At 41.1% G+C, this 16,006-nt stretch overlaps 2 protein-coding genes and 1 long non-coding RNA gene across 3 annotated transcripts; 2 read left to right on the top strand and 1 right to left on the bottom strand.

The window, feature by feature from the left end:
• Window positions 1-5,215: 5,215 nt before the first annotated feature.
• On the bottom strand, window positions 5,216-6,473 carry LOC124306821 (uncharacterized). The gene is made up of 4 exons (XR_006908691.1): window positions 6,213-6,473; window positions 5,840-6,123; window positions 5,488-5,598; window positions 5,216-5,247 (listed from the first exon to the last, which is right to left on the bottom strand). It is a non-coding gene; the product is annotated as an uncharacterized LOC124306821 (long non-coding RNA).
• A 1,289-nt stretch (window positions 6,474-7,762) lies between these two features.
• LOC124307062 (leucine--tRNA ligase, cytoplasmic) lies at window positions 7,763-13,175 on the top strand. Its single transcript, XM_046768379.1, has 16 exons — window positions 7,763-7,882; window positions 8,190-8,402; window positions 8,540-8,749; window positions 8,884-9,045; window positions 9,159-9,403; window positions 9,489-9,714; window positions 9,799-10,017; window positions 10,140-10,593; window positions 10,705-10,843; window positions 10,916-11,186; window positions 11,280-11,527; window positions 11,617-11,851; window positions 11,937-12,194; window positions 12,271-12,486; window positions 12,566-12,794; window positions 12,883-13,175. Exons 1-16 carry the CDS (start codon window positions 7,880-7,882, stop codon window positions 13,086-13,088), a joined length of 3,534 nt encoding a protein of 1,177 aa, XP_046624335.1. The 5' UTR covers window positions 7,763-7,879; the 3' UTR covers window positions 13,089-13,175.
• Window positions 13,176-14,202: 1,027 nt separating this feature from the next.
• On the top strand, window positions 14,203-15,693 carry LOC124307270 (potassium/sodium hyperpolarization-activated cyclic nucleotide-gated channel 4-like). Its single transcript, XM_046768789.1, has 2 exons — window positions 14,203-14,348; window positions 14,502-15,693. Exons 1-2 carry the CDS (start codon window positions 14,203-14,205, stop codon window positions 15,691-15,693), a joined length of 1,338 nt encoding a protein of 445 aa, XP_046624745.1.
• Window positions 15,694-16,006: the final 313 nt, after the last annotated feature.

The following is a 16,006-nucleotide window of genomic DNA, read 5'->3' as shown; positions in this document are numbered from 1 at the left end:
GCAACCGCAAATTCGGTAGCTGTCAGTCCGCTAATAAAATTTCTCGACTTCCACGATAAGCGCTCCGTGGTTCCTGGTTCACGTTTACAATAAATTATTTCAATTCGTTTTTTGCGCAACCGCAAATTCGGTAGCTGTCAGTCCGCTAATAAAATTTCTCGACTTCCAGGATAAGCGCTCCGTGGTTCCTGGTTCACGTTTACAATAAATTATTTCAATTCGTTTTTCGCGCAACCGCAAATTCGGTAGCTGTCAGTCCGCTAATAAAATTTCTCGACTTCCAGGATAAGCGCTCCGTGGTTCCTGGTTCACGTTTACAATAAATTATTTCAATTCGTTTTTCGCGCAACCGCAAATTCGGTAGCTGTCAGTCCGCTAATAAAATTTCTCGACTTCCAGGATAAGCGCTCCGTGGTTCCTGGTTCACGTTTACAATAAATTATTTCAATTCGTTTTTCGCGCAACCGCAAATTCGGTAGCTGTCAGTCCGCTAATAAAATTTCTCGACTTCAAGGAAAAGCGCTCCGTGGTTCCTGGTTCATGTTTACAATAAATTATTTCAATTCGTTTTTCGCGCAACCCCAAATTCGGTAACTGTCAGTCCGCTAATAAAATTTCTCGACTTCAAGGAAAAGCGCTCCGTGGTTCCTGGTTCACGTTTACAATAAATTATTTCAATTCGGTTTTCGCGCAACCCCAAATTCGGTGGCTGTCAGTACGCTAATAAAATTTCTATAACTTTATCATCTTCTCATAATCTTTCTGGTAGATTATATCGATAAAAAAATTATAATAAACCTTACACATTATTTTTGATTTGTTCTCATGCTGAAAATATTTATTACTATTCAAGGTATAACCTGAGGTGGTTGAAGGTGGTCGGAGGTGGACGAGGATTTGTGCTGGGTGAGTAAAACACTTTTATAATATTTGATGGCAATTGTAATTATATTTCATCTGAAATATTACAAACTTGTCACATTTACAATAAATTATTTCAATTCATTTTTCGTGCAAGCACATATTCAGTAGCTATGAATAATCTTATACTATTTATTATATTATTCATCATTTAATTAATATTCTTATAATATTTAATGGCATTTGTAATTACATTTCATCTGAAATATTACAAACTTGTCACGTTTACAATAAATTATTTCAATTCATTTTTCGTGCAAGCACATATTCAGTAGCTATGAATAATCTTATACAATTCATTATATTATTATTTAATTGATTAATTACATTAATCCTTACACAATATTTTTGATGTGTTCCTATACTAAAAGTATTCATTACTGTTCCAGGTATTACCCGAGGTGGTCGGAGGTGGACGAGGAGGAGGACGAGCTGGACGAGGAGGAGGACCAGGTGGACGAGGAGGAGGCGGGGTGGGTCGTGGGAGAGGACCACTCCTCTCCTCAGAGGAGGGGAGGGGAGGGGGAGGGGCAGGGAAGGGGGAGAGGTGGGCGGGTAGGGGGAAGGGAAGGGAAGGGAAGGGAAGGGAAGGGGCGGGGAGGGGGGGAGGGGAGGGGCGGGAGGGAGAGGGGAGGGGGTGGGAGGGTGCGAGGGAGGGAGGGCGGGCGGGAGGGAGGGAGGGAGGGCGGGAGGGCGGGCGGGCGCGGGGGGGGGGGGGGGGGCGTGTACTGCTCTATTAACTATAACAGGCTCGCATTGACATCCGTCCTCCACTCTCTCCCTCCCTCCCTCCCGCCCGCCCTCCCTCCCGCCCGCCCTCCCTCCCGCCCGCCCGCCCTCCCTCCCACCCTCCCTCCCACCCTCCCATCCCCTCCCCTCTCCCTCCCGCCCCTCCCCTCCCCCCTCCCCGCCCCTTCCCTTCCCTTCCCTTCCCTTCCCTTCCCCCTACCCGCCCACCTCTCCCCCTTCCCTGCCCCTCCCCCTCCCCTCCCCTCCTCTGAGGAGAGGAGTGGTCCTCTCCCACGACCCACCCCGCCTCCTCCTCGTCCACCTGGTCCTCCTCTTCGTCCAGCTCGTCCTCCTCCTCGTCCACCTCCGACCACCTCGGGTAATACCTGGAACAGTAATGAATACTTTTAGTATAGGAACACATCAAAAATATTGTGTAAGGATTAATGTAATTAATCAATTAATTAATAATATAATGAATTGTATAAGATTATTCATAGCTACTGAATATGTGCTTGCACGAAAAATGAATTGAAATAATTTATTGTAAACGTGACAAGTTTGTAATATTTCAGATGAAATGTAATTACAAATGCCATTAAATATTATAAGAATATTAATTAAATGATGAATAATATAATAAATAGTATAAGATTATTCATAGCTACTGAATATGTGCTTGCACGAAAAATGAATTGAAATAATTTATTGTAAATGTGACAAGTTTGTAATATTTCAGATGAAATATAATTACAATTGCCATCAAATATTATAAAAGTGTTTTACTCACCCAGCACAAATCCTCGTCCACCTCCGACCACCTTCAACCACCTCAGGTTATACCTTGAATAGTAATAAATATTTTCAGCATGAGAACAAATCAAAAATAATGTGTAAGGTTTATTATAATTTTTTTATCGATATAATCTACCAGAAAGATTATGAGAAGATGATAAAGTTATAGAAATTTTATTAGCGTACTGACAGCCACCGAATTTGGGGTTGCGCGAAAACCGAATTGAAATAATTTATTGTAAACGTGAACCAGGAACCACGGAGCGCTTTTCCTGGAAGTCGAGAAATTTTATTAGCGGACTGACAGTTACCGAATTTGGGGTTGCGCGAAAAACGAATTGAAATAATTTATTGTAAACATGAACCAGGAACCACGGAGCGCTTTTCCTTGAAGTCGAGAAATTTTATTAGCGGACTGACAGCTACCGAATTTGCGGTTGCGCGAAAAACGAATTGAAATAATTTATTGTAAACGTGAACCAGGAACCACGGAGCGCTTATCCTGGAAGTCGAGAAATTTTATTAGCGGACTGACAGCTACCGAATTTGCGGTTGCGCGAAAAACGAATTGAAATAATTTATTGTAAACGTGAACCAGGAACCACGGAGCGCTTATCCTGGAAGTCGAGAAATTTTATTAGCGGACTGACAGCTACCGAATTTGCGGTTGCGCGAAAAACGAATTGAAATAATTTATTTTAAACATGAACCAGGAACCACGGAGCGCTTATCCTGGAAGTCGAGAAATTTTATTAGCGGACTGACAGCTACCGAATTTGCGGTTGCGCGAAAAACGAATTGAAATAATTTATTGTAAACGTGAACCAGGAACCACGGAGCGCTTATCGTGGAAGTCGAGAAATTTTATTAGCGGACTGACAGCTACCGAATTTGCGGTTGCGCGAAAAACGAATTGAAATAATTTATTGTAAACGTGAACCAGGAACCACGGAGCGCTTATCCTGGAAGTCGAGAAATTTTATTAGCGGACTGACAGGTACCGAATTTGGGGTTGCGCGAAAAACGAATTGAAATAATTTATTGTAAACGTGAACCAGGAACCACGGAGCGCTTATCCTGGAAGTCGAGTTTCACCGCGTAGCGGACCCGAAGCGCGGGATCCGGGAGGTTGAGAACCCGAGACTCGAAATTTGCGGAGCGCGACTCTCATACGTCCGCTCTACTGCGCGGTTGTTTCCCGACTGAGGAATTCAGCTAGCTGATTTTGAATTGGTGACGTCACTTTCTGAACGTCCGACATCCAAACTATGGTTTCGAACTTTGATACTATGTATGATGATGTATGATGTACGATGTATGATGTATGATGTATGATGTACGATGTATGATGTACGATGTATGATGTACGATGTATGATGTATGATGTATGATGATATGATATGATGTATAATGCTTTTAGTTTTCACGTTTTATACAAGAAATACACACTTCATCTCTCCTGCCGATTCCAGACTCAAGCGGCCAGGCACTTCGATGGTCAGCCGTTGACTGAAGATATATTCTTCAGTGAAGGGGTTGGCTAATAACGCTGCCGTTCTGCGACAGTTGGATGATGAAAAATTTCGCTCGTATCTTTCAAATGTGTGTTAAAATACACTCGAAGTGTTAAGAAGCGTCGTTCTTTCTCTCCCTATCACCTTTCTAGGTCTTCAAATCACTACGCAGCGTTAAATACCGTCTCATATACGAAGCATCCATTTCATCCCGTTCAAAATTAGCGCATCCGTGATGTATTGCAGTTACTCTGAATTTTTTTCCATCCGAATACTTTTCGAAAAACGATTCTGCTCGTCCACCCAACGCAGATACTTCACTTGCGACCAGCTAAAACAACGTTTCGATTCTATGCCTATGAAAATTCAAGATCGAGAGAGCAAATGAAAAGTTGTTGGAATAATTATGAATACTAATGTCATGGAATACATCGAGCGCGCGTCGAATAGAATCCCATTTCGAAATGAATAATTCTTCTCTTTTCATATCATAGCTAATCTAGTAATATAGGTAAATAGGATGGTTGGAGGTGTTCGGAAATGGTAGGAGGTGGTCGGCGCTGGCAGAAGGTGATAGGGGATGGTCGAAAGTGGCCATTGATGGTGGGAAGTGGCAGGGGGAGGTAGGAGGTGTTCGAAAATGGTAGGACATTTCAAAAGTTAAAGTCGACGATGATCCAGTGCATCAATTTTATCGTTACAGATTTTCTTTTCCCATGAGGCATAGAGTATTCAACAACGATAATGCAGTCCTTAAAATTCATCATTCATCTCTGTCTGGTAAGCTAATTCGCAAGGCGTGGTATTCTAGATATGTCAAAACTAAGCTAGCGGCACGTGTTTGCATTGTTAGAAAAATACCCGTACTCTACATACACTGTTTCTAATCTTTTGCTACATTTGGTTTAATCCCCATGCTTCCACAGCACGAATAGTCGGAAATGTTTTTGATTATCCATAATAAAACAAGAGAAGTAACAAAGCTTAAATTTATTGATAAAGCTCCAATCAATACATCAATCTGCGGTCGAATTCATTTATTATTTGCACATGACCTTTGTATATTTGATAAATTATTCCTAAATACATTGAAACATATGTATTTATAATGAAATATCATGCAATGGACTGTGTAAACTATAAACTATAATTTCTATCGAATAGCTGCTTTTATGTCAACAGGGCTTTGAGACTCAGTTCAGTTCGTCCTCCTCCTCGTCCACCTCTGACCACCTCCAACAATCGCCAACCACCTCGAACAACCACCGATAACCACCTCGGGTTGTACCTGGAATAGCAATAAATATTTTCAGTATAAGAACACATCAAAAACATTACGTAAGGATTCATATAATTAATTAAGTGATTGACAATATTAATAATTTCATTAGCGCATTCATAGCTACCGAATTTGTGCTTGCGCGGAAAATGAATTGAAACAATTTATTGTAAACGTGACAAGTCTGTAATATTTTAGATGAAATATAATTACAATTGTCATCAAATATTATAAAAATGTTTTACTCACCGAGCACAAATCCTCGTCCTTGTCGTCCAACTCGTTCTCCTTGTCTTCCTCGTCCTCCTCCTCGTTCACCTCCGACCACCTCCAACCACCTCCAATCACCTCGGGTTATACCTGAAATAGCAATAAATATTTTCAGTATAAGAAAACATCGAAAACAATCCGTAAGGAATAATATAATCAATTAAGTAATTAGCAATATTATTAATCCCATTAGCGCGTTCACAGCTACCGAATTTGTGCTTGCGCGAAAAATGAATTGAAATGATTTATTGTAAACGTAACAAGCTTCAAAAAATTTCATATAAAATATAATTGCAATAGCCATTAAATATTATAAAAATGTTTCACTCACTGAGCAGAAATCCTCGTCCTCTTCCTCCTTATTCACCACATGTCCCTGAAGTCGAGTTTCATTAGGTAGTGGACTTGGAGCGCAGAAGCTACGGAGCGCTTGTCCTGGAAGTTGAGTTTTACCAGGTAGTGGACCTTGAGCTCAGTAACTTCGGAGCACTTCTTCCTGAAATTGAGTTTTACTAGGTAGCGGACCAGGTGTGCAGAAACCACGGAGCGTTCGTCCTGGAAGTCGAGTTTCACCAGGTAGTGAACCTGGAGCGCAGGAACCACGCAGCGTTCGTCCTGGAAGTCGAGTTTTACTAGGTAGCGGACCTGGAGCGCACGAAATACTGAGCGCTTTTCCCTGAATCAAGTTTCCCCAGGTAGCATACCTGAAGCGCAGGACACACGGAGCGCTTGACCTGCAAGTCTAGTTCCTGCAGGTAGTGGGCCTGGACAGCCAGAACTACGGAGCACTTGTCCTGGAAGTCAAGTTCCTGCTGGTAGTGGACCTTGAACGCAGAAACTACGGAGCGCTTTTCCTGGATGTCGAGTTGTACCAGGAAGCGGACCCGGAGCGCAGGATCCAGGAGGTAGAGAACCCGGCACTCGAAATCTGCGGAGCGCGACTCTCATCCGTCCGCTCTACTGCGCGGTTGTTTCCAGACTGAGGAATTCAACTAGCTGATTTTAGATCGATGACGTCAAGAGAAAAAAATTTTGGGTGACGTCACTTTCTGAACATCCGACATCCAATCTTTGGTTTCGAACTTTAATACTACGTATGATATGATGATGTATGATGTGATGTATGTATATATGATAAGATGTATAATGATTTTAATATTCGCATTTCAGACAAGAAATACGCACTTAATCTTTCCTGCCGATCCCAGACTCAAGCGGCTAGGCCCTATGATGGTCAGCCGTTGACTAAAGATATATTCTTCAGCTAACGGGTCAGCTAATATCGCTGTCGTTCTGCGACAGTTGGATGATAAAAATTTTTGCTCGTACCTTTCAAATGTGTTCAAATACACTCGAAGTTTTAACAAGCTTCGTTCTATCTCTCCCTATCAAAAAAAAAATAAATAAAAATCGTCAACAATCACCTTTTTAGGTCTTTAAATCAGAACACTGCGTTAAATACTGTCTCAAATACGGACCATCCGTTTCATCTCGATCAAAATTAGCGCATCCGTGATGTATTACAGTTACTCTGAATTTTTCTCAATACGAACACTTTTAGAAAAACAATTCTGCTTCTCTACCCAACGTAGATACTTCACTTGCGACTAGCTAAAACAGCGTTTTGATTCCATGCCTACGAAAATTCAAGATCGAGAGAGCAAATGAAAAGTTGTTGGAATAATTATGCATATTAATGTTATAAAATACACGGCGGTGCAGGGGGACGAGGAGGACACAGGCGGTCGGAGGTGGTCGGAGGTGTCCGGAAATGGTAGGAGATGGTAGGAACTGGTAGGTGGTGGTTGTCGGAGGTATGAGGTGGTTAGAGGCTGTAGGGGGTGGTAGGAGGTGGTTGGAAGTGATCGGCGCTGGTCGAGGAGGACGAAGATGACATGGACGTCGATGGTCGGCGTGGAGGCGGTGGACGCAGACGAGGTGGACAAGGAAGACGAAGGTGGTCGGAGGTGGGCTGAGGTGGTTGACGGTGGTTGAAGGTCGTTGCGATGGTTGGCGGTGGACGCTGTTACGCCTCTTCTCACGGGAATGATCGAGCTGATCGACATTTCTAAGTCGCGGTCGACAAATAGTCTTACGTACTCACTTTGTACCGACTCAATCTCAACCTTCCATACCGACACTACTTTGGCTGCCAGAAATGTCGGTGCGAACTAGTTAGGTAGAGTCGATAGAGCAGAAAACTCCTACGCTCCGAGGCCCACTTGGGCCCACTTGCCCGCCGAAATCTGGTCACAAAAATTTACCCAGGAGTATCCGTCTTTATATTCTTCAGTCAACGTCCATGCGTTCGAGTCGAAGCCGTGGCTATATGTGGAAGCCGTTCGACTTTTATAAATAAAGAAAAACAGATATGGTAATTATTAGAGAAAATATTATCGTATAATCTTCATATTCTACATATTAAACACAAAAACCCAAATGTGGCTACAAAGTACCGTTATATCAAATACCGCAACAGCACGTAACCTCTCTTTGACACTACCCATCTGCTCAGAATTCACCAGGTATATTCATGTGATTGCGAGCAGGTATTCTCGAAATAACTCAGCTATAAAATCATTGACCAAATTCGGCTTTCATTTTTTCTGATCAATGTCATCAGTCTATAACGTGTACAAAATATGCTAAGGTGTGACGCGTTAATATTTATTATATTACAGGCAGCGGAAAGAAAAGGTACCTTTAAGGTTGAGTACCTGCAGAAGATTGAAAGAGATGTCCAAAAGCAATGGGAAAATGCTAAGGTATACGAAGAAGATGCTCCATTGTCTCAAAGACAATCGCCAGATGAAAAGTTCTTGGCTACTTTTCCATTTCCATACATGAATGGACGTCTTCATCTGGGGCACACTTTCTCTCTGTCCAAATGCGAGGTATTTTAATGTAGCTGATTTATTTATCATTCATCTACATTTTATATATTGTCAATCACATGAAATGATATCTTATCATAAACACAATGTTGAATATAGAAATTTATCTGTGAGTATGGATGTACCGTAATTTTCAGTTCGCAGTTCGCTACAATCGTCTCTTGGGCAAAAAGGTTTTGTTTCCATTTGGATTTCATTGCACAGGCATGCCTATAAAAGCTTGCGCTGACAAACTTAAGAGAGAAATGGAAACGTATGGAAACCCACCAAAGTTTCCACTCGACGAAGAAGTCGTTACTGAAAAGATTGACGATATTGTCATGAAGGATAAAAGTAAAGGAAAAAAGGTTGTTCATTTTTCAGAGCCTTCGTTGCACTTCTTTTCACATGCAATGTGCAGTTAAAACATTTACAAAATTAGTATTACAAATTTCATTTAATAATTTCTGTTTCTCAACATTTGACAAACTCGCGTTTTCAGAGCAAAGCTGTAGCCAAAGCAGGTGGCGCGAAATATCAGTGGCAGATTATGCAGAGCCTTGGATTAAATGATGAGGAAATCCAAAAATTTTCAGATGCCAATTATTGGTTGGATTACTTTCCACCGCTGGCTGTGCAGGACTTGAAATCGATCGGAATACACGTATGTGGTATCAGCAATTGGAAGATACATTTACTTGATTGTTGAAAGTCTTCAAGTCAGATGAGAAATTTTTTTATTTAAATATATCTAACTTTTTATTTTACGCAAACTAGGTAGACTGGCGACGCATGTTCATAACAACCGATGCGAATCCGTTCTTCGATTCTTTCGTTAGATGGCAGTTCCAACATCTAAAAGCGAGAAACAAAGTGAAGTATGGAAAGCGGTACACAGTATTCTCACCCAAGGACAATCAGCCATGTATGGACCATGACAGATCCTCTGGAGAAGGCGTCGGACCACAGGAATACACCCTAATCAAAATGAAACTACTCGAATCATATCCTGCCGCACTTAAGTACATAGAATTAGTGTTCATTACTCGTCATGCACAAACTTCAATCGGTCTATTGTGAGATAAAACCCCTGTCTTTTATTCCCAGAGTTGTTCAGAGTAAGCCTGTCTATCTAGTCGCCGCTACACTGAGACCGGAGACTATGTACGGTCAAACAAATTGCTGGATTCGCCCGGACATGCGGTACGTTGCTTACAGCTTAGCAAATGGGGACATTTATATCTCTACAGAGAGAGCTGCACGCAATCTGTCTTATCAAGGCTTTACAAAAACCGAGGGTAAAATAGACATTGTTGCTCAATTGAGCGGACAGGTAATTTTTCAGCTACTTGATATTTCCTTGCAATTCATTGATCCCTACTTATGAGTATTGATTGAATGTTATACTATATACCAGGATATTCTTGGCCTTCCACTTCATGCGCCTTTATCCAGCAACGAAGTGATATACACTCTACCCATGCTTACTATAAAAGAGGACAAAGGTACGGGTATCGTGACATCAGTTCCCAGTGATTCTCCGGATGATTACGCGGCACTTGTAGATCTGAAAAAGAAGCAACCCTTTAGAGAAAAGTATGGCATCACAGACAATATGGTGCTACCTTATGATCCTGTGAGTTTACATTCAGCGCCAAATTATAATAAATGACGGTTGTGTAGAGACAATGCCTAGAACACTCTTCAGATGAGATATTGTCTGCAGCATAATCATATTTTAAGTACTTTCATTTACAGATACCAATAATTCAAGTCCCTGAATTTGGAAATCTTTCCGCTGTAACGGTTTATGACCAACTGAAAATCCAGTCTCAAAATGATAAAGAGAAGCTTCTGACTGCCAAAGAAATGGTATATCTCAAAGGTTTTTACGACGGTGTGCTTTTGGTAGGTGAATACAAAGGGAAGAAAATTCAAGACGTTAAAAAGGACTTACAGAAGAAACTCGTTGACGCCAAAGATGCAGTGGTATACTATGAACCTGAAAAAACGATAATATCAAGGTCAAACGACGAATGTGTTGTCGCTTTGTGTAACCAGTGGTACCTAGACTATGGCGAAGCAAACTGGAAAAAGCAGGCTGAACAAGCTTTAGAAAACTTGGAAACTTTCCATGATGAAGTTAGGAAGAATTTCACTGCATGTCTGAATTGGCTGCATGAATATGCCTGCTCTCGAACTTATGGATTAGGTATGTATTTCTCTAAATTTGTACAGTTTCTGCTATAACGTCCAACAAAAACAATAACTTTGAATCAGTTCCTCAATTATTCCATAAAAAATAGTAGAATTGTCTTCAAAGGTACTAAACTGCCCTGGGATGAATACTGGCTCATTGAGTCTCTGTCAGACTCAACTATCTACATGGCGTACTATACAGTAGCACATTTGATACAAGGCGGAACATTCAAAGGGGATAAACCCAATGCTCTTGGTATAAAGTGAGTTCAGTACAGACAAGCTTCTATTTTAGTAAGATTTTGCTACTAAATTTTCTAATCCTATTTCTTCAGGGCTGAAGAAATGACTCCGGAAGTCTGGGATTACATATTTTTCAAAGATGCTAAGTTGCCACATGGATCTATAAAGAAAGAAGCGCTAGATAAAATGCGACGAGAGTTCCAGTATTGGTATCCTGTCGACCTACGTGTTTCTGGAAAAGATTTGGTCCAAAATCATCTTACCTTCTTTATTTATAACCATACCGCTATTTGGCCGGATCAACCCGAATTATGGCCTAAAGGCATAAGGGCGAATGGACATCTACTTCTTAATTCAGCTAAAGTAATGAATAGTTTGAGCTGCTTTATAATTCATGTGACATGACTCTTGAATTGAAGAACATACTCACCACAGAATCTATTTATTTATATGTAGATGTCTAAATCGGATGGAAATTTCCTTACATTGACTGACGCAGTGCGTAAGTTCTCTGCAGATGGTATGCGGCTCTGTTTGGCCGACTCCGGTGACTCTGTAGAAGATGCGAACTTTGTCGAAAGCACCGCTGATGCAGGAATCCTCAGGCTTTATACGTATATTGAGTGGATCAAAGAAATTATGGTCTCAAAGAATACGTTCAGAAAAGGGGAGCCTAATACTTTCAATGATCGAGTCTTCCAGAGGTACGTTGAAAGCAGAAATATCATTAATGCGATGATCAGAGATACTTGTTTCATGAATTGTTTATATAATTTAAATTTTCTTTTTGCAGTGAAATGAATATGAAGATACTTGAGACCAAGGAAAACTATCACAAGATGCTGTACAAAGAAGCACTTCGAACTGGATTCTATGAATTTCAGGCAGCGAGAGATAAATATCTGCAACTTACTCTGTCAGATGGAATTAATCTGACACTTATAATGAAGTTCATTGAAATCCAAACCATTCTAATGGCTCCCATTTGTCCGCACGTTGCCGAGCATGTTTGGACCTTGATTGAGAAGGTAAAGATACAATGCACGGTTAATGTCATGAATCCGGTCTCAAAATGTACTTGCGCCAATTCATCTGATTTCATTTTAATTATAGAAAGACAGTATTTTGAACGCCCGTTGGCCTATGGCTGGTCCGATTGATGAAATCTTGGTGAAATCTTCACAATACCTAATGGAAGCCGCACATACTTTCAGAATCCATCTAAAAAATCAACTTACCGTGAAAAAGCCTGCTAAAGGGAAGGCTGCTCCTTCTCCTCCTGAAATACCTACTTTTGGTACGATTTGGGTGGCAAAAACATTTCCGCCGTGGCAGAGCACTGTTCTCACGAGCATGAAACAATTATTCGAGGTAAGTTGATGGATACCTGAGTATCGATTTATGGTATTATTTGCGAGAAACTTGAAACTGTTACTTTTATTTACAGAAGAATGGAGGGAAACTACCGGACAACAAAGTAATTTCTACGGAACTCAGTACCAAAACAGAGCTCAAGAAATACATGAAAAGAGTAATGCCTTTTGTGCAAGCAACAAGAGAAAAAATGGATACACTTGGTGTATCAGCTTTGAATCTAACACTTGACTTCGATGAAGTTGATGTGTTGACGATAAATCAAGATTATCTTCGAAGTACTCTAGACGTGAGTATAAAAAATATCACCGCAACGTGTTTAGTTAAATATACTCGGCTACGTATACTAAATAAATTTTCATTTTTAGTTGGAAAAAATTGAAATCAAATACTCCGACGAGGCTCCCGAAAAAACGAAAGAAGAATGCTGTCCTGGTGCACCGTATATAAGTTTCTCTACAAGACCAGGCCTTCCCGTTACCGTGGTGAATCCACAAAAGTGTAATAGCCTGTTTACCAAGATCATAAAACTCTCCGACGGAGACAGAGCAGTTGATGTCTCAGCGCGAATAGCTAAGGATAATAAATTGATAAAAGGTACAAGCATATATGAGAAATTTACTTAGTTAGTGACCATGAAGTGATTATTGATTTTGATGCTTTAAATCGTGTACTTCGTTTACAGATGCTACTTCAGTTCGCTTATACCGTTACGAAGATTCGATACTGGGGCCTAGAACTATATCAAAAGTCGACGATATACTGAATGGCAAAATCCTTGTTCCTCCAACCGCAGTTTTTAGTGTGAATTTAGATACTGGTACCGTAAAACTTGACGTAGAAGGAAAAAAATACCCAACTGGGCTAGATTTATTATACGTTGTAGAATAGCAATAGCGTTGTAAAAATGACTTATAATTTATTTACGTACTTCGCAATTTGTTTTTTTAATGAGGCGAATAAAACAAGGATAATTATAAAAAATCTCTATACGCAGAATTTGAATATAATCGAATCAACCTGTCACAGGTAAGTGATCATTTTAATCTTCAAGAATACCTACCTGTGAAGAGTGAGTATTTAAGATACAGAAAGCTGATCGACTGTCAGATCGCATGTGCATGTCGTATTCTGGGCTATTAGAATGCCAAAGTAATATGTTATAGTCGTTGAGACATATTAGTTCAATCAAGCTGATTAGTTTTCTTCAAATCTTTAAAACAATTTAAACCTACTTCGCCTTCACGCTATGGCTGAAAAACAGTTGCCTACAGTAAGGCGAACCAGAGAGTTGAATATTTATAATAACTGCGAATAAAATTGTTTTGCGAGTACACTTCTCTGGCATCAAAAACAAAAGAATACTAATAACAAAGCGAACCTAGAAACTCCAGGTGACACGTTTCATACCTTTTTTTCTCGAATTGAGTTAGTTGATTATTAGCTAGGCGACAACAAACCGAGACCTTTAATGACGGAAAAAGTTAATGAAACACAATGTTGAAAGTGCATCATGATTGCGAAATAAATTTGAAAGAAGATGAAGTATTATTTATCCCTGGAAGGGGTCCGTTTCGGTCAACATTCGGGGCGCTGCGACGCTCCTGTATGGTATCCGGAAAAAATCCAAGCGCGACAAAATATCTGCGGAGCCGAGCAGCCATCGTTTACGAAAAGCGACGTCATTTACGAAACTTTAAATACGTTATTCACCCGTTCAGTCTTTTCAGGTGGGTCCCTGAAAAAATGAATACTGTACGGCAAGATGATAATATATTATATCCTAGATTCTTGAAACTCTGGATCAGTACAATTGCTTTAATACAATGCATAATTCTACTACAACATAATAAAAATAATTTTACGTATTTATTAACCGTCGGTGGTTTCTCGCATAAATGATCGTAAGTTAAATACAGATATTATCTACGTAATTTGATAAGCATTGAAATGTAGAAGTAAGAAAAACAAACTCACGTTCTACAGACACTGGTGGGACTTCGCAATGGTACTATCCATGTATGCCCTTTGTTTGATTCTGCCATACCAAGCTGCCTTTGACATGGATCGGAAAATCCGTGGTTGGACCCAGGCGAAAAATTTGTTCATCGGTTTCTTTAACGCGGACATCATCGTGAATTTGAGGACTGGGTACGTGGCCGTAGTCAATCTTTTGTGGCAGAAATGTTATTGTTGGTTGATTATGAAAAACGCTATTAAAATTCATTGAAAATTCCCGTAGACAGTTATTTGATTTCGGTATCGGTGCGTGTAAAGCAAAGATATTCATGTCCTTCTTTTCAGGTACTACGACCAAACTCTTCGGACAGTGCAACTGGATTCTTGGATGGTAGCAAAAAAGTACATGTTCCACGGTACTTTCTTTGTCGATTTGATCGGCTCGATACCGACGGACATATTTTTCTTGGCTCATTGGAACGAGCTGGTAGTATTGCGGGAGGTGACCTCGCTGATAATAATATTCAGGGGATTTTCCATGTACTCGTATACACATAGGCTAGCCACCTCCTACGACATATCGATCGGGATTGTGAACATAATAATATTCATCGGACTGATATTCCTGGCCCTCCACTGGCAGGCCTGCTTCCACTACATAGTACCACTAGCCGTTGAGTCTCTGGGGAAGCCGAAAGCTCCGGACGATAGCTCCTGGATTGCACAAAACATGCTCTGGGGGTCGACTCCTCAGACGAAATACCGCAGCAGCCTATTTCGCGCGGTTGCCATCTTCACTTGTTCCGGGTTCAACGGAGCTCCTCCTTCCACGATGGAGGACCAGTACTTGGCCATCATCTTCCAGGTGTCGTCGGTCTTCATTATGTGCAAGATGGTCGGCGCGATGATGCAGATATACAAGACCATGAACAGCTCGTCCCTCAAGTACCAGGCGATGACCGCCCAGCTGACTCAGTACATAAGGCACAAGCAGCTCCCTGTGGAAAACCAGCAGCGATTCATGACCTACCACGAGTTTCGCTACCAGCACAACTACTTCAGGGAGTCGGAGATCCTGAGCACGGTTTCCAGCCAGATCAGCCAGGAGATAGGGATGCACTCGTGCAGGAAGCTGGTCGAGAACGTCACCTTCTTCAACAACTTGCCGATGTCGTTGCTGGTAAGAATCGTGGCCCTTCTTCGCTCCGAGATATTCCTCACCAACGACGTGATCGTGCGGGCCAATCAGCCGGGGGACTGCATGTATTTCATCGCCTCCGGGACCGTCGCCATTTACACCAAGTCCGGGAAGGAAGTCTGCCACCTAGAGGACGGTGCTCATTTCGGAGAAATCGCTTTGGTCATGCCGGACGAACGTCGAGTCGCGAGTGTCGTTGCTGTAGAAATTTGCGAACTTTACAGGCTGGAGCGCGCCGATTTTACTCGGACTATACACCCTTACCCCATGCTTTGGGAGCGGATTAAAAAAATCGCCATGGAACGACACGAGAAGACAACGATTTTGAACGCGCAGTGATTTTAACATTACAGTAGAGATATAGTTTTTAAAGCAATCTGCAATGATAATTTGGCCATTTTGCTACAATTATAATTAATTGATAATTATCGATAGAATACACCCATATTCAGAAAGCCTAAGCTTTTCTTCTCGTCGCTGATTTCGACCGTTTTTATGCATGATTAATTTCTTTTCCAAGGAAATAGCCCGGTATATGCAAGGTACTTTTTGCTGCATATTTTCCCAAACACTCAATTTGATTCGTGAATGTTGATCGATATGATTTGTTTTTTCTTCGTGGCATAATTCATTGATTAAATACTTGAGTCAC

The sequence above is a fragment of the Neodiprion virginianus genome, chromosome 6, assembly GCF_021901495.1.
Source record: "Neodiprion virginianus isolate iyNeoVirg1 chromosome 6, iyNeoVirg1.1, whole genome shotgun sequence".
Classification (NCBI taxonomy): Eukaryota; Metazoa; Arthropoda; class Insecta; order Hymenoptera; family Diprionidae; genus Neodiprion; species Neodiprion virginianus.
This window is presented reverse-complemented; position numbering and strand designations above follow the sequence as displayed.